The sequence below is a fragment of the Salvelinus fontinalis genome, chromosome 39, assembly GCF_029448725.1.
Source record: "Salvelinus fontinalis isolate EN_2023a chromosome 39, ASM2944872v1, whole genome shotgun sequence".
In the NCBI taxonomy this organism is placed as follows: domain Eukaryota; kingdom Metazoa; phylum Chordata; class Actinopteri; order Salmoniformes; family Salmonidae; genus Salvelinus; species Salvelinus fontinalis.
Genome location: NC_074703.1, coordinates 17,574,079 through 17,592,885, shown reverse-complemented (window position 1 = coordinate 17,592,885; position 18,807 = coordinate 17,574,079). Strand labels below are relative to the sequence as shown.

The following is an 18,807-nucleotide window of genomic DNA, read 5'->3' as shown; positions in this document are numbered from 1 at the left end:
CCCCCCCCCCCCCCCCCCCCCCTCCCCCACACACCCTCTCCCCTCTCTATGGCCTACTCATCCCTCTCTGGCTTCCTGGCAGCCTGCTCCTGAGCCGGAGGTGAAGAGAGTCTCTGTTTTTCCCTCTCGCACATTTCCAGAGCCTTTCAGTCTCATAAGCAGAGAAACAAAGGATATTTTTTAACCATGCTCCAATTAGGATGTTAAGATTGTTTATCTGTTTCCGTGAAAGACGTGTCCTCCCGGCTTGCAGTGGCACAGAAAATGGACCAACGTTCGTCCCGTTCCCAGAACTGGATCCAAACAAAGCCAGATGTTTAAGATTCTCTAGCAAGCGAGGAGACGCACATGTTATTGTCCTCTTTTTCTCTGACAGTGGAAAAATACTTTGGAGGGTTATGGAGAAACGTCAGCCTGCCTTGTGTGTATTCTGAAAATCCAGGAACTCTTAAATCTTATCTTATAATGTGGGCTTATTTTCATGTGTGTGTGGCATTCAAGTGTCTGGCACTGTACTGTATTCCTTGCTTAATACGTAGATGCATGTTCGATAGTATTTGATTAAAAGCCCCCACTTACTCCACAACCATGATGGATGTTCTGTTCTCCCTCCATCAGACTGATCTGCCATTAGCATAGCTCCACACAGCGGGCTAATACCTGCCATCAGTACAGCCTATTGCTCTGCATGGCCCATGCATGAACCCATAGCGCAGCTAGCGCTCTCGCGCTAATGCACATTAACACACACATGAACCCAGCGATACACACTAGGCTTAACCACATTATCTGGAAAGGGGTACTGACAGAGACACTTATCCAGTAATGGATGGTCTTTATTGGTTAACTCCTGGAATGGCCCTCAGAGAATGGCCCCATCATCCAGTTGAATGCCTTATCCCCACATCTGTACTGAACGTGTGGCATCATCTGTCACGGTTCACATACTGTACAGCACAGGGGCTTTGAGGGGGCTGCAGTCTCCTTCATTATCATTACTCAGTTGGCACTCTTGTTTTGTAACATCCTGTGCAGATTAACACGCACGCGCACACACAGAAACACACATGTTGGCTGTGTACCCTATCATGAAAGATCTGTTTCAATGTGCAACCTCCTCCTTTAGCTTCTCCCATTGACTTTCCATAGACTTTCTTGATCAGGAAATAAAGAGACTTAAGCCAGAGTTTCCAGGGGTTCTGAAAAGACTAGGAGGGAAGGTATTAATCAGTAGTCTGAAGGTATTAATCACTGTCTCTGATGAAATGCCAGTCACTCCTTTGAGCCTCTTCAGCACTGCATTCCGCTACACAGTTCCTGGAACAGTTATGTCAATATAATGGCTCAGATGCTATCTTTACGGGAATGAAGGATACGCTCAGGTCAGTGATGATGTAGTCCCAGGGGGATAGAGGGGTTTGACGTGCTGCCTGTTGAAGACAGGAGAACTTAGAGAGGAGTCAGTCATCAGGCCTCATAAAGCTCTGGATGACTCACTGTTAACACCTCAGCAGTGTGTCCTCTCTATTCCGCTGTAGTGTGTCCCATCAGATTAGTGTTTATCACATTTATCAAATGACTGATTCACATTATATTAGATGTGTTGTCATGGTGGGAAAGATGCTCTGACTGATGACTCATAATCCCTTTACCCTCCCACACGTATCGACACACACACACACACACACACACACACACACACACACACACAACCCATAGGTAAGTAATGCCATATCCCGCAGGAGGGGTAACCTTGTCGTCTGATTATCATACTGGCAGTGAGTAATTCTTCCTGTGTAATGATGAGAACATCCTTTCCAGAGTCAACCCTCCATCATACCCCATCTCCTTTCATCATTCATCCTCCTCTTATGCACCTTGACCACAGTCTACCCTCTCGCAGTCCCCCCACGTCCACAGAGCTCCGTCTGTCTGTCTCCTCCTCTTGTGGGAGGCGTTTATGTATGTTTGAAACTCAGAGTGGACGACTTGCAGCACACACCGCTTCCACCCTTTTCTGAAACTAACAAATTAATAACCTTCTGTCACTTTTTTGGATGAGTATAAGATGAAGTCTAATCTCACTAAATAGGTGTGCCGCAAGGCAGATGTGCCCATACAAGTTTGGACAAAAGAAAGATGCTACTCTACCCAGCATAGGAATAGGCCGGCCTCTCCCTGAAAAAGGAATCTCATATAATTTTCAGGAAAATTACCCCCCCACCCCACTCCACCACCATCCAGGCTGTTATATAAACACACCACCGTCACTCTCTCTCTTTCTTGCTCTCTCTTGATCTTTTTGATACCCCGAGTGAAGGAATGGAGGAGCAGCAGCAGGAAGGGGGACATTACCGTCACCCGCAGCAACTAGGGCCTGCCGGGCCGGTGTGTGGGATTCTCTATCTCTGCATGTTACTTCCTGGGAGAGAATGAAACAGAAAGCGCAATGGCCAACCCTCCACAAGGGCTCCTTTCACATGGGGGGAGAGAAAGGGAGCGGTAGAGTTGAAATGTGTCTCTTACTTATTCATTCATCCCACAGGGTGTTGTTAGGTTTGAGGTTGGCGTCTCTCTTTCCTCTCCCCTACCATGCTACGGACTGGTGCTGGTGGGTGACTACTTATGGTGTGGTTTATGAGATGTTATGCTGCCCCCTGGTGTCCAAAGGCAGGACTGTAGAAAAGTGTCACGTTGTGATGATACTGTTCCATCCAACTGTATTTTCCTTCTTTACAACATGCTCTGACATACACTATGCTATATGGCCAATACAGGTCATCCAACACCCAGCATTCAGACACCTGTGATTGACTGTGAGAACCTCTGGGACCAACTGCTATTAAGCTGTGTTGTCATGGCGACGCCATGGTTACGTAAGTGTTTTGGCCTGGTTCTCATAATCACACAGCACAGAGCTCTTTGTGTCCCAGTCGTTTTTTCCGACACTGAACACCCCAGCTGCGATCTTTTCACTCACTGTACATTCCTCCACCTGAATGTGATATGATGAAGATTAGGTGGGATACACAGGTGTGTGTGCTGCCTGCCACGCCCTATGTGAAACACACGTGTGTGTGTTTGTGTGAGGTGGGTGGTCATGATGTCATCGTCAACACTAGCCCCATTGTAAATAGAAATAGGGTTTGGGGAGGTGCACAGCGGTGTGTCACTCTGTCACATGGACAGCAGCCTGTGCCCTGCCGTGTCCATAGATACCTGCAGGACAGGTACAGTAAGCAGGACACAATAAGGAAGCTATTGTAAGGCTATGAAGCAAGCACTGTAAAACAGGTAAGATATCACGACTAGTGTTTAGTGGCTGTGAGAGTAGTTTATTTGGTTACCCATGGATGTGGAGTGTTTGCCCAAACACACACACAGACACAGACACAGACACACACTCAGTGGTCATGTGGTGTTTCTATGTGTTTTTCCCAGGACCCTTGGCAGGCAGAGAGGTCGCTGAGCTCTGAGAACAACAGTAAGTTGGGTGGGTGAGTAACATTGTGTTCATGTTTGTTGGATGAGTTCTAGAATAGAAGACTAGTAGACTGGTTAGATGTTGTTACCTATTTCTTACAGTCATTTATTGTTGATAGATAATGATTGCTGTAATGAATTGTGCATACAAAATTGTATCATTGTCCGATACTGTCTAATATTGTAATGTGTTATGTTTTCTTTATGTTGACGTGACGAGAATAGTATCTAAAGATATTATATTATTCTTATAATGTTACTGCAGATCTTCTTCACAGCTCTACTGTTAAGAGGTAGCGTCCAAAGTGTGGAGGATGATGTCACACGTCAGCTGTCCTCATAGCTGGGCTTCCATGGCAACGACATTCATCCGAATGACTTCCTGCAAAAGCAAAGCACTGTCACGTTCACTTTCTGTACTGACAGATCACTTTATACGGATAATTATTGTGTTTGTGTAAGGTTAAGCATTGAAATGCTAAGCCAAATGAGTGGACTGTCTTTGTAAATCTACTTGTCATCCATGTCACAACTGCTGCACAGAGTTTCGAACTAAGCAAAGTATTCTCCAAAATCTTTGCTGCTGCCGTGCAACCACTGCATCCCTATTGTCCGGCAGGGAAAGTCTTCCCCCAGAGGCTGGTTTCACATGGTGGTTTAGATTGATGTTCCCAGTGTCTAGCACCATTTGAAATCAGTGTTCTTGAGGACAGGAGAACAGCACTGGGCCTCTGATAGTGTCAGTCAGTCTACTGGAGCCATCCTCTCTCTCTCCCCTTTAAAGGATGACTGATTTCCTCTGGTGTTTAGAGCCCCTTAAAGCCTTCTAGCACCATTTGAAATCGGTTATAATGACTGGGGATCAATGCCTCAATGTCTTCACGATGTCTACATGTCAACTCTACAGTCTCTACAGTCAAGCAGACAGGAAATGAATTGGATGAATGTTCATATTATACAGGGTCTGCTCTACAGATCCTGGAATCTAAATGAGTTGGACAGGAGCTCATTTCCAGTGGGACAGTTTGAAAGTTTTTATTTAATAAATGTTCAATAAAACTGAATTGATATTGCATACTTATTTTGCTTCTTCCTGTGTGTATGTTATCAAATTTGTGTCCGTGGTTCTGAACCTGCATGTGAACTATATAACCCTGCTCTGCTATGTATAAAACTTATCAGAGCTCAAGGGATCATAAGTCTTTTCACAATACCCTCACTCATAACAGATTTAATCACTGTTATATCTAGAAGCACTCAACACAATCCAACACTTACTTTATAACGTGATAATGGAAACAGGAAAGGCTTTTTATTGCAGGGCTTGTACCAGACACTGCACAGAACCACAGAAGATAGCGTCTACTGAGTACAGAATCTTAAACCGGGAAAGTTCCTGTTCTATAATGTGGATGAATGAGTTCCGAGGAAGCCTGATGTTTTCAGTAAGATTTTAAAGTTGTGGAAGTTTATCTTATCTCTGCTCAGTGTCCCTGTCGCCTGTGTTACCATGTCACTCTCCGGGTCTGACAAGACATGCAGTGCACAACCAGTATCTATTCATTTAGTGTGTTGTTAGGTGTAGATAAAGGTGTTGTGGATAGGGCGATGGCATTGATGGTGGTTAACATGGTAGTATGAACATGATCATGGAGTTGAACTTGGAGACCATCCCAGAGAATGCAGTTGAACTGGGAGAGGAAGAGGAGGAGGCAAAGGAAGAAAAATAAGTGCCTCTCCGCTACAGAGGTACAACTTGAACCCGAGGTCATTCTGTGTACATGATTATTAGCTGAGATACTCTGCACTTTCAACTCATATCATTATTTTAGAACCTGCCATTATTCCATAATAAGCTATTTCCCTCAAATCAATGGGGTTTTAATGGGGCCTAGTTGTCCTTGCATCTTTCCCGTTACACTAGGCCTGGGGCACTGCAGTAGTACACTTTTCCTATCACCTTGATGGTCTTATATGAGTCAAATGCAAACAGACATCAATACCAACAGAGTGTTACCTATCTCCTGACTGCATGGGTGTTTCAACCCCCATAGATGAGCTTTTCACAGGTGGCTGGTGGTACCCTAATTGGGGAGGACAGGCTCATTGTAATTGCTGGAATGGCATGAACGGTAAGAAACACATCAAACCTGTGGTATTATGAGCCATTCTCCCCTCACCAGCCTCCTGTGGAGCCTGTATTGGCTAGGTTGAAGACAAAATAGGTAAGGACAAGTTGTATTCATGAAATTAAACAGATTCATGTTTATTCTAGTTGATAACTAACATCGCCAGGTCTTTCTTTAAAAGTAATTTCCTCACCATCTTAAATAAGCATGCCCCTTTCAAAAAATGTAGAACTAAGAACAGATATAGTCCTTGGTTCACTCCAGACCTGACTGCCCTCGACCAGCACAAAAACATCCTGTGGTGGACTGCACTGGCATCGAATAGTTCCCGCGATATGCAACTTTTCAGGGAAGGCAGGAACCAATACCCTCACTCATAACAGATTTAATCACTGTTATATCTAGAAGCACTCAACACAATCCAACACTTACTCGCCCAAGCCTCCCTAGCTTCTCCTTCACCCAAATCCAGATAGCAGATGTTCTGAAAGAGCTGCAAAACCTGGACCTGTACAAATCAGCAGGGCTAGACAATCTGGACCCTCTCTTTCTAAAATTATCCACCGCCATTGTTGCAACCCCTATTACCAGTGTGTTCAACCTCTCTTTCGTATCGTCCGAGATCCCTAACCCTAAAGATTGGAAAGCTGCTGCGGTCATCCCCTTCTTCAAAGGGGGTGACACTCTAGACCCAAACTGTTATAGACCTATATCCATCCTGCCCTGCCTTTCTAAAGTCTTCGAAATCCAAGTTAATAAACAGATCACTGACCATTTCGAATCCCACCGTACCTTCTCCGCTGTGCAATCCGTTTCTGAGCTGGTCACGGGTGCACCTCAGCCACGCTCAAGGTACTAAACGATATCATAACCGCTATCGATAAAAGACAGTACTGTTTAGCCGTCTTCATCGACCTGGCCAAGGCTTTCGACTCTGTCAATCACTGTATTCTTATCGGCAGACTCTACAACCTTGGTTTCTCAAATGACTGCCTCGCCTGGTTCACCAACTACTCCTCAGACAGATTTCAGCGTGTCAAATCGGAGGGCCTGATGTCCGGACCTCTGAGAGTCTCTATGGGGGTACCATAGGGTTCAATTCTTAGGCCGACTCTTTTCTCTGTATATATCAATGCTGTCGCTCTTGCTGCGGGTGATTCCCTGATCCACCTCTACGTAGACGACACCATTCTGTATACATCTGGCCCTTCTTTGGACACTGTGTTAACTAACCTCCAAACATGCTTCAATGCCATACAACACTCCTTCCAGGACCTCCAACTGCTCTTAAACGCTAGTAAAACTAAATGCATGCTCTTCAACCGTTTGCTGCCCGCACCCGCCCGCCCGACAGCATCACTACTCTGGACGGTTCTGACTTAGAATATGTGGAGGAACTACAAATACCTAGGTGTCTGGCTAGACTGTAAACTCTCCTTCCAGACTCATATTAAACATCTCCAATCCAAAATTAAATCTAGAATCGGCTTCCTATTTCGCAACAAAGCCTCCTTCACTCATGCTGCCAAACATACCCTCGTAAAACTGACTATCCTACCAATCCTCAACTTCGGCGATGTCATTTACAAAATAGCTTCCAATACTCTACTCAGCAAACTGGATGCAGTCTATCACAGTGCCATCCGTTTAGTCACCAAAGCCCCTTATACCACCCACCACTGCGACCTGTATAGTCTAGTCGGCTGGCCCTCGCTACATATTCATCGCCAGACCCACTGGCTCCAAGTCATCTATAAGTCTATGCTAGGTAAAGCTCCGTCTTATCTCAGCTCACTGGTCATGATAACAACACCCACCCGTAGCACGCGCTCCAGCAGGTATATCTCACTGGTCATCCCCAAAGCCAACACCTCCTTTGGCCGCCTTTCCTTACAGTTCTCTGCTACCAATGACTGGAACGAATTGCAAAAATCTCTGAAGCTGGAGACTTATATTTCCCTCACTAATTTTAAACATCAGCTATCTGAGCAGCTAACCAATCGCTGCAGCTGTACATAGCCCATCTGTAAATAGCCCACCCAATCTACCTACCTCATCCCCATATTGTTTTTATTTACTTTTCTACTCTTTTGCCCACCAGTATTTCTACTTGCACATCATCATCTGCTCATTTTTCTCTCCAGTGTTAATTTGCTACATTGTAATTACTCCGCTACTATGGCCTATTTATTGCCTTACCTCCTCACGCCATTTGCACACAATATACACTGCTCAAAAAAATAAAGGGAACACTAAAATAACACATCCTAGATCTGAATTAATGAAATATTCTTATTAAATACTTTTTTCTTTACATAGTTGAATGTGCTGACAACAAAATCACACAAAAATTATCAATGGAAATCAAATTTATCAACCCATGGAGGTCTGGATTTGGAGTCACACTCAAAATTAATGTGGAAAACCACACTACAGGCTGATCCAACTTTGATGTAATGTCCTTAAAACAAGTCAAAATAAGGCTCAGTAGTGTGTGTGGCCTCCACGTGCCTGTATGACCTCCCTACAACGCCTGGGCATGCTCCTGATGAGGTGGCGGATGGTCTCCTGAGGGATCTCCTCCCAGACCTGGACTAAAGCATCCGCCAACTCCTGGACAGTCTGTGGTGCAACGTGGCGTTGGTGGATGGAGCGAGACATGACGTCCCAGATGTGCTCAATTGGATTCAGGTTTGGGGAACAGGCGGGCCAGTCCATAGCATCAATGCCTTCCTCTTGCAGGAACTGCTGACACACTCCAGCCACATGAGGTCAAGCATTGTCTTGCATTAGGAGGAACCCAGGGCCAACCGCACCAGCATATGGTCTCACAAGGGGTCTGAGGATCTCATCTCGGTACCTAATGGCAGTCAGGCTACCTCTGGCGAGCACATGGAGGGCTGTGCGGCCGCCCAAAGAAATGCCACCCCACACCATGACTGACCCACCGCCAAACCGGTCATGCTGGAGGATGTTGCAGGCAGCAGAACGTTCTCCACTGCGTTTCCAGACTCTGTCACGTCTGTCACATGTGCTCATTGTGAACCTGCTTTCATCTGTGAAGAGCACAGGGCGCCAGTGGCGAATTTGCCAATCTTGGTGTTCTCTGGCAAATGCCAAACGTCCTGCACGGTGTTGGGCTGTAAGCACAACCTCCACCTGTGGACGTCGGGCCCTCATACCACCCTCATGGAGTCTGACCGTTTGAGCAGACACATGCACATTTGTGGCCTGCTATTGGTATTTTGCAGGGCTCTGGCAGTGCTTCTCCTGCTCCTCCTTGCACAAAGGCGGAGGTAGCGGTCCTGCTGCTGGGTTGTTGCCATCGTACGTCCTCCTCCACGTCTCCTGATGTACTGGCCTGTCTCCTGGTAGCGCCTCCATGCTCTGGACACTACGCTGACAGACACAGCAAACCTTTTTGCCACAGCTCGCATTGATGTGCCATCCTGGATGAACTGCACTACCTGAGCCACTTGTGTGGGTTGTAGACTCCGTCTCATGCTACCACTAGAGTGAGAGCACCGCCAGCATTCAAAAGTGACCAAAACATCAGCCAGGAAGCATAGGAACTGAGAGGTGGTCTGTGGTCACCACCTGCAGAATCACTCCTTTTTTGGGGGTGTCTTGCTAATTGCCTATAATTTCCACCTTTTGTCTATTCCATTTGCACAACAGCATGTGAAATTTATTGTCAATCAGTGTTGCTTCCTAAGTGGACAGTTTGATTTCACAGAAGTGTGATTGACTTGGAGTTACATTGTGTTGTTTAAGTGTTCCCTTTATTTTTTTGAGCAGTGTATATGACCGGGTTCATGCACTGAAACACAATACAAACCATCAAATGTTTTATCTGTGTCTGGATTTTGCTACATTGCTGCTATCCTTGATACAGTAGACAGACTACAGTACTAATGAGCAGTATTGTGTGTTGAAGTGGATGACGTGTCATATTTTCCATATGTCTGTAACAGTCCTGGATTCCAAAGAGATCTGGAACATTCTTAGGGAGGAGTCGGAGTCCAAACTGGCTCGGATGGAAACAGCCATTGACGTGCCCGCCGTGATCAAGGTTTCCCTGATACAACACACAGAACACATCCTGTCACTATGTCACACACCGTTACCAACCATGACCTGTGTCATCTTTATAAGACATTCAACTAATGCAAACTCTGTTTGTTGTCTATAAAAACAGTCATGAATGAAACACCAACATGTAGATTTCTAGATACTTGCTTAGATTAGATTTCACTCTCTCTTTTTCTCTCTCTCAGGTGTTTAATGACAGGATGGAGTGTCAGAAGCTGCTGGAGGTTCAGGGTCAAGGGAAGTCTAGCCGACATAAGAATCGAGTGCCGCTCATGTTCATGGCCTCGGAGGCCAACCTGGACAGGACAGCCCTTACTCATAGCCAACAACCCCCTGCCTGACCTCCATAACCTGAAGGAGGGTGACAGCCCCACCAAATACCTGGCAGGCAACCCCCTCGCACCTGCCCCCACCACCACCAAGGTAAGAGGTCATTTAAAAAATCATGTGATGTTGAGCAAAACCCCCAAGCCTGAATGCGCAAAAAGCAAGAGTAATGTGGAAAACCTGAATATTGAATGCTCTTAAATTGATCAATTGGCTGTTCCCTCAGAGGCTTGAAGTCATTCGAGGTCGTCAGAGTGGTTTGCCCCCTCTGAAACATCCTCTTCAATTGCCATCTGGGACGAGAAGAGAGGGTAATTAGTGGAGCAGCATGTGCGTGTGCTGGGAAAGAGTTGAGTGGTCTTGAGTTGTTTTCACAAGTCATTTGAAACATTATATTTCTCTCCATTACCATGTACAGTTAGGGATATTGATGAATGGCAATACTTTGTTGTCCCACAGAGCTGCATCAGGGGTGCGAACAAGTCTCTGTGTGCAGTTCTCTGAGGATAGGTCAACTTTTTCAGACAGGGACAACTGGCAAGAAGGTATTTCATCACACGCGACAAGACATTGACTTTGGTGATGATTACAATGATATAAATAGTGTGTGTGTGTGTGTGTGTGTGTGTGTGTGTGTGTGTGTGTGTGTGTGTGTATGTGTGTGTGTATCTAGGTGCTGCCTTAGATCTGACCCAGAGCACTGAGGTTAAAGATCAGTGCACTGAACTGTGTGAGCCCCTCACTCTCTCGGCCCTGCTGGAGACTGCAGTCACAGTAACAGCACCAGGACAGGGGGCGTTCCGTTACGGACAGATCGCCTACTGGAACGTGACCAGCAGCTGTGAACTGCCACCATGACTTCTGAAGCCTGGACCTTTCAATGCATGCACGCTATATTTGGAGCTGTTTGACAACTACGTGTTGAAATTCAGCAATACATACTTTGTGTGTGTGTGTGTGTGTGTGTGTGTGTGTGTGTGTGTGTGTGTGTGTGTGTGTGTGTGTGTGTGTGTGTGTGTGTGTGTGTGTGTGTGTGTGTGTGTGTGTGTGTGGACTCACTAACACAAATACATCTTTTGTAAATAATGTGTTGGAGTGTGCCCCTGGCTATCCGTAAATTTTAAACAAGAAAATGTTGCCGTCTGCTTTGCTTAATATAAGACATTTGAAATTATTTATATTTTTACTTTTGATATTTAAGTATATTTTAGCAATTACATTTACTTTTGATACTTAAGTATTTTCAAAACTAATAACTTTTAGACTTTTACTCAAGTAGTGTTTTACTGGGTGACTTTCACTTTTACTTGAGTAACTTTCTATTAAGGTATCTATACTTTTACTCAAGTATGACAATTGGGTACTTTTTCTGTGTGTGTGTGTGTGTGTGTGTGTGTGTGTGTGTGTGTGTGTGTGTGTGTGTGTGTGTGTGTGTGTGTGTGTGTGTGTGTGTCTGTGTGTGTGTGATTCTATCCAGAATAGTTCATTTTACATCAGATGATCCCATCTGCCTTTTGCAGTTGCATAACAATAATGTAATATTTTAAATCCTTGCAGAACACAAATGTTTGTTGAACTGAACTATCAAAGAGGGGAGAAATGCACAACATTAGTATATTACAATACAAAAACACGGTAGAGTGCATTGACATTTAATTGTGTCAAAGGGTTGTTTTGTGCAGATAATAGAAGCAAGTTCATTGTAACAGCATTTTCAATTGTTATTAGAGGTGCTGGCCCCGCCCAGAGTCGTCTGTTTAAGGGTATGACCCCTCCCATTTAACCATATATCCTAGCAACTAGAACCTCAGGTCTTTCCTTATTGGTCATTGTTCGGATTTCCGCCATATTCAAAGAATTTCAAACATCCGTCTACTGTTATTATTTTTTCATTAATAGTTATCTATTATTCTCACCGTTAACATTGATTTCTGGTTTTGCATTTCAAATGGAGGAAACCGGTGAAGCACAGGTTCAAAGTTCGATACCAGAGAAGCAGAATGACAGACCAAAGAGAAAGGCAAACATGAAGAGGAAGTTCACCATTGATGATGAGACATCCCCCGAGAGAAATAACAATAGCAAATCAAGGTGAGACAAAACGCGGCCTTAACTATTGAGTGCAGGGGATGAAGCGAATATAAGTGTAAAATATTTCTATGGCGTTAACGTATTACCAACAGACTCTAGCTAACATTATTTAGATAGTTAATAAAATTACAGTTACGTCAGTTGAAAGTTTGTTTCGAAGGCTAGCATGTGCCTGGCTAACGTTACAATTCGAGTAAGTTGTCATTGTCACAGCCCAGCTCATGGTTCTCACAAGGGAAGTGAAATTATAGGATTGCTCATGATCATGCACGCCTCAAATGACATGTTACTATAAGTACCTTGAATTTTCTTTCACCTGTGCCTTTTCATTATCGTTCTAGATAACGTTACACCTATCAAAGCAGGGCGTGTGTGATGAATGGTCAAAACCATTAATCTTGGAGCGGGTTTGCGGAATGCTGTCATATCACGTAATTATACAATTTTATAAAATGTAGATTTATTTATATATATATATATATATATATATATATATATATATATATATATATATATATATATATATATTAGCTAAAAATTAAGTGAAAATGTACAAATTATCCAATGGAGTATGGTATTTTTTTCCCCACCAAAGAGCACAAAAGGCTGCTTGGCGCATCTATTATGAAGAGGAGTAACTTTGCAGCTGTTTCTGATTAATAAGCAATGCCATGCTGGCGGGTGGTAACCAGTGGCGATTTTAGCATGTAAATCTTGGTGGGGCAACCTCAACAAAAAATGTTTTATTTGCATGCCAGCAAAGCCACAACACTAAATAATTCATTCAAATGGTGCCCACAAACTGTTAGGGCCTACATAAAGCTGTCCCAACACCTGGATATCATCTAAGACTTGTCTGGCAGCGAAACAGTTCATTCCGCCTCATTTACTGCCTTTAACAAAAAAACACAGCTAATATGGCTGACTTTCTTAAACAAATGTGGATAAGAGGCAATCTGTAATTTTGATTAAGACATTAATGAGCTAGGATGGACATAGTCAATATAACTATTTGTTCAGCACTTTTGAAATGTTCAGCAACAGAATTCAGAACAGGCTGTTCTTGCAGTATTCTCCCTGTACACCAAGTCAGAACTGTAGTATACATAAAGGGGGCATATAAGCAGACAATGAAAGTGCTTACAATATTCAATGATGACATTTTTCTAAAACAGGCTATAGGCTACATGTGCACCACCAAGTCAGAACAGTAGGCTAAGTTATTGGGGGAAAGGGGACCAAATTAATAGGGTGAGGCACACAGGCTACCAACAGCTTACTACACAACATACATTAGTATTCCTTTCTTAACTACAGTAAACATATCTCCCTGGCATATTACATCATTTATGCAGCAGTACACAATACATTTTTGGACTCACCTTGTGCTGTGCTCACTTGAACAAGAAGGTGGCGCGGTGGTCCTTTGTGGGCAAATTCTGTCATCAAAGTCTGGCATCCTCTTGATTTATGGTGCTATCTCCCATTGGCCATCTAGCTAGCTTTGTTAAACCCTGATTGGGGCTTATTTGACAAAGATACAGTCGTTCCAGCTCAGCCCAGTCAAAACTGTTCGCTGCTCTGGCCCCCCAATGGTGGAACAAACTCCCTCACGACGCCAGGACAGCGGAGTCAATCACCACCTTCCGGAGACACCTGAAACCCCACCTCTTTAAGGAATACCGAGGATAGGATAAAGTAATCCTTCTGACCCCCCCCCCCCCCTTAAAAGATTTAGATGCACTGTTGTAAAGTGGCTGTTCCACTGGATGTCATAAGGTGAATGCACCAATTTGTAAGTCGCTCTGGATAAGAGCGTCTGCTAAATGACTTAAATGTAAATGTAATGTAAATGTTCAAGTGATGGCCGCCCGCGTCATCAGTGTGCCATGAAGGCGTCACTCTCTGACCAAATATGGTGTCCTATAGGATATACTACACCCCTAATAAAATAGTGAAGTCTTGTTACCTTCTAGGATCTCTGAGGAATAGATACGAACGTGATTTGACTCGTTCAAATGACGTTCAGGGTGAGATTTTCACAGATTCCTTTCTTTGCAAATTGAACGAGTGGAAATATAAAATCGATCGTGCGTGCTATATGGACCTTTTTAGGATATGAAAAACGATTTTATCTAACAAAACGACACTTCATGTTATCTCTGGGACCCTTTGGATGATACATTCTGAAATCTTGCTCTAAGTACACATTTCACCTTCAGAGGTAAATTTATCTAACCTATTGCGTTGAAAAAAGTGTTTTGTTGTTAGGAGCTCTCCTCAAACAATAGCATGGCATTTTTTTGTAAATTTGACAGTGCAGTTTTATATATCATCTGAAAGGTTAAATTCTTGTTAATAAGACACGTCTATGTACCAACATGTGTTGTTACTCTAAAATCTGCGATCTTGATATAACGCGCTGCATGATTTCTAACTGTCCCGTTAACGGAACGCCGATCCTTAATTAAACAAGCAAACACATTTATATTGCAGCTAGAAGGTAGTGCTGGTTGCATATTCCAAGTCCTTGGAAAACTATTTTAGCTGGTTACTTTTGCATGTTCCCGTCAGGACCTAATTATCCTTTTGTGTCAGCACATGCCATAATTGTAAACTTTTATACAGACAGTCGGCTACAGATAGCAAGTACTGCAAATAATTGTGTACTACTGGACAGTTTGCTGCAATACTGTAATACACACTAGTTGACCACAAGGTGGCAGTAAATATCAACAAATTAATCAAGGAACGACGAATAATAATTGGTGTGGGTGTTTGGATGATAGCTAAATAGAGTTTATTAGTCACATGTGTAGAGACGCAGATGTAATTTCCGGGTACAGTGAAAATCCTATGCGCCGTGCTCCAACAGTGCAGGTCATTAAATAAATAAAAAGAAGTGAGTGAGACAAAATATAGATGATAATAATATATACACATTTACAACTGTGGGGGCAGGGTAAGGGTGAATGAAACAGAAATATAAAACATTAATACTATATACTTTACATAGGGTAGAAGCCAGTCTGACAGTTTTTGTCAGTGTTGGGATGTGCCAAGTATACCTTTTAGACTACCTATCAATTCAATTCAAATGGCTTTATTGCCAAGGGAAACATATATTTACATAGCCAAAGCAAGTGAAATAGATAATAAACAGTAAACAATACTCTCAAAAATTCCAAAGGAATAGAGACATTTCAAATGTCATAGTATGGCTATATACAGTGTTGTAATGATGGGTGAATATATGGGTTGTATTTACAATGGTGTTTGTTCTTCACTGGTTGCCCTTTTCTTGTGGCAACAGGTCATACATCTTATTGCTGTGATGGCACACTGGTATTTCACCGAATAGATATGGGAGTTTATCAAAATTGGATTTGTTTTCAAATTTTTTGGTGGGTCTGTGTAATCTGAGGGAAATATATGTCTCTAATATGGTCATACATTTGGCAGGAGGTTAGGGAGTGCAGCTCAGTTTCCACTTAAGTTTGTGGACAGTGTGCACATAGCCTGTCTTTTCTTGAGAGCCAGGTCTGCCTACGGCGGCCTGTCTTTTCTTGGGAGCCAGGTCTGCCTACGGCGGCCTGTCTTTTCTTGAGAGCCAGGTCTGCCTACGGCGGCCTGTCTTTTCTTGAGAGCCAGGTCTGCCTACGGCGGCCTGTCTTTTCTTGGGAGCCAGGTCTGCCTACGGCGGCCTGTCTTTTCTTGGGAGCCAGGTCTGCCTACGGCGGCCTGTCTTTTCTTGGGAGCCAGGTCTGCCTACGGCGGCCTGTCTTTTCTTGGGAGCCAGGTCTGCCTACGGCGGCCTGTCTTTTCTTGAGAGCCAGGTCTGCCTACGGCGGCCTGTCTTTTCTTGGGAGCCAGGTCTGCCTACGGCGGCCTCTCTCAATAGCAAGGCTATGGTCACTGAGTCTGTCAAAGCTTTCCTTAGTTTTGGGTCAGTCACAGTGGTCAGGTATTCTGCCTCTGTGTACTCTCTGTTTAGGGTCAAATAGCATCTAGTTTGCTCAGTTTTTTGTTAGTAGTTTCCAATATGTCAACTAATTATCGTTTTGTTTTCTCGTGTTTTGGTTGGGTCTAATTGTGTTGCTTTGTGTGGTCTGTTTGTTTGTGAACAGAGCCCTGGGACTCTATAGGTTAATCTCTCTGTAGGTGATGGCTTTGTTATGTAAGGTTAGGGAATCGATTTCCATTTAGGTGGTTGTCGAATTGAATGTCTCTTTTCTGGATTTTTATAATTCGCGGGTATCGGCCTAATTCTGCTCTGCATGCATTATTTGGTGTTTTACGTTGTACACCAATATTTTTGCAGAATTATGCAAAGCTCTGGCCTACAGAACAGCATATGTCTCATGAAGGGACTCTGCACTTCTTGTTCAAAGTCTCATAAAGATAGTGTCCAACCTCTACAGTTCCACATCTTGTAAGGAAGAAAATACTTGATTTGTTTATACTTTTTTAACCGTTCCTGTTTGAGTATACACTTTGACACAAATAGTCTTCATGAATTTCCCCAGGCCTTTAAATCAAACTTTTATCATTTCAGTTTTAGACAGACAGCAGACTGAGAGAGCCAAAAGTCGATTTTATTTTGGGGTAATCAATACTGAGAAAGTTGATGTTGGCAAGTGGCACACTGGTAGGCTTTCCATCCTTTGTGCCAAAAGGTCCCTGCCCTGTTGGGAAAACATGGAAAACTGTGACTATAAATATGACCCCAATAGCCAACCCTGCAGGAAAACAAGGAGAGTGTTGCTCAGTGGACTTTGGACTACTAGGTAATAGGTGTTTGATTGCATGTTACCTTTGTGATTATTGAGCCGCGTGCTCCTGTCTCGATCGTTATTCACTGTCCTTCAGCCTCAATTATGTCAACATTTTCTGACTTGCTTCCAGCCTATTCAGGTGTTATTCACCCACAGAAGTGTGTAACAGATCGGTCTACCTCTGAGTAAGAATCATACCCCTGCCTGTGACTTCCAATCACAAGCCCCAGGGACCAACCTTTGTCCCCTTTTACAATGGACAGGTGTCGTGGGAGCAGAATGGTCAGTAATGTTCTAGAAAAATAAACAACCAACTCTATAATGTCATACAAACCTAGATTGTAAAACTTCTATAGTTTTTAGACCCTTTAACAATCGCATTCAGGTGTATCAATGTAATGTATCCAATGTCACATTTCCCCCACGATGAGCTGTTCAGAAAGCTGATACCAGCCATTGTGCTGGTGTGTGGGGCCTTTTTATGCATACGTGATTGATGTCACTTCGTATTCACTTGGTCATAGTCAGCTTGGGGGCAAAGGCCACTTTCACTGTGCCAGTGTGAGAGAGCTATATGTGCTGTGAGTCAGTGGAAAGGCATCAACCTAGGCCCTGCCTTTGTTTGTCAGGTTAGGTTATGTAAAACTGATTCCAACCACCCCAACCTCCCACTTCCCCGGCCTCCACTCTTCCAGTATTTCTCATGAGTTTTCTTCACCTGGAAAAACTCTCTTGCCCCAGGTAAAGATTTCAGAGTAAAGGACCTTCAGGCATGCACAGTCAGACACTCTGAGGGGTTTTTATGATGAAGTCTGTCAGGTGCACCACATTGCTAGGCTATCTCTGTTTTTTAACAGGTCAGCATCCATAAACATCCGGTCCACACAGGTAAGGTCAGATAAAAGGAAATCATGTCTAAAATAATCATTTGTTTTGTCATTGGGATGTTTTTTCAGTTGAATGACCCAGGCTCCCGAGTGGCCCAGCAGTCTAAGGCACTGCATCTCAGTGCTTGAGGCGTCACTACAGACACCCTGGTTCAAATCCAGGCTGTATCACAACCGGCCATGATTGGGAGTCCCATAGGGCGGCGCTCAATTGGCCCAGTGTCGTCCGGTTGTGGCCCTCTAAACAACATTACATCCCATCGACATCTGAAATAATCGATTTAGGCTACGGTCAGGTGTTACTGTTATCTGGGGTGTGTTGTTCAGAAATGAGAGTAAAAGCAATGCTGGCCTAATCACTCTAGGATGAAACAACTTTGATGTCATTTACTGTACAGCGTGGGCATCAGAGAGGAAGAACCTTCCAAAACATCATGATTAGGCCTAAATCCTGTTAGCAAACACCTTTCCCAGTCTCTGGGTGGAATTATTTTCTGCATTAAAGGAGCTCTACAGGAATTATTTTGTGCATTATTACATAATGTACCTTTTACTGTGTTTGTTTAGAATGATGAGGGAGAATGAGAGACAGGACTGGGGGTGATATGTGTGTTGTTGTACACACACCCGTGTTCGGCTCAGGCCTCATTCCCTGCATGTTTTGACCACTGTCTGAGAAATAGCCCTGCTCTGGCCGTCCCTTGGCTTCTTCTGAGGGAACTACTGTGATTATCTAGTGTTCCTGTGAAGCTCCATTGCATTCCTCAGACACCACCACCAGGCGGACACCAGTGAACCACCCAGGTCGTCACAGCGTAGCAGCATAGCTTTCATTCATCACCTCACATACCTCAGTGTTCCTGGTGTCTACAGAACACACCGGTTCCCAGAACATAGAATAACACAAAGCATCACCTCACTTTATGAGCTCATTGGCTGCCAGATGTCACTGGGATGTCTATTGGACACTTATTACTGGTGTCTCTTCAGATTTGTTTCACATCATGGCTCATTGTCTGAGGT

General features: G+C 43.9%; 1 protein-coding gene across 1 annotated transcript in view; it reads left to right on the top strand.

Moving 5' to 3' along the window:
* The first annotated feature begins 11,897 nt into the window (after positions 1 to 11,897).
* The window catches only part of LOC129838348 (neuroepithelial cell-transforming gene 1 protein-like), a 36,761-nt gene continuing 29,851 nt past the window's right edge, over positions 11,898 to 18,807 (top strand). The window contains exon 1 of the mRNA XM_055905285.1: positions 11,898 to 12,122. Within this exon, the coding sequence (XP_055761260.1) occupies positions 11,980 to 12,122 (143 nt within the window). The 5' untranslated portion in view covers positions 11,898 to 11,979. The remainder of the gene's footprint in view (positions 12,123 to 18,807) is intronic.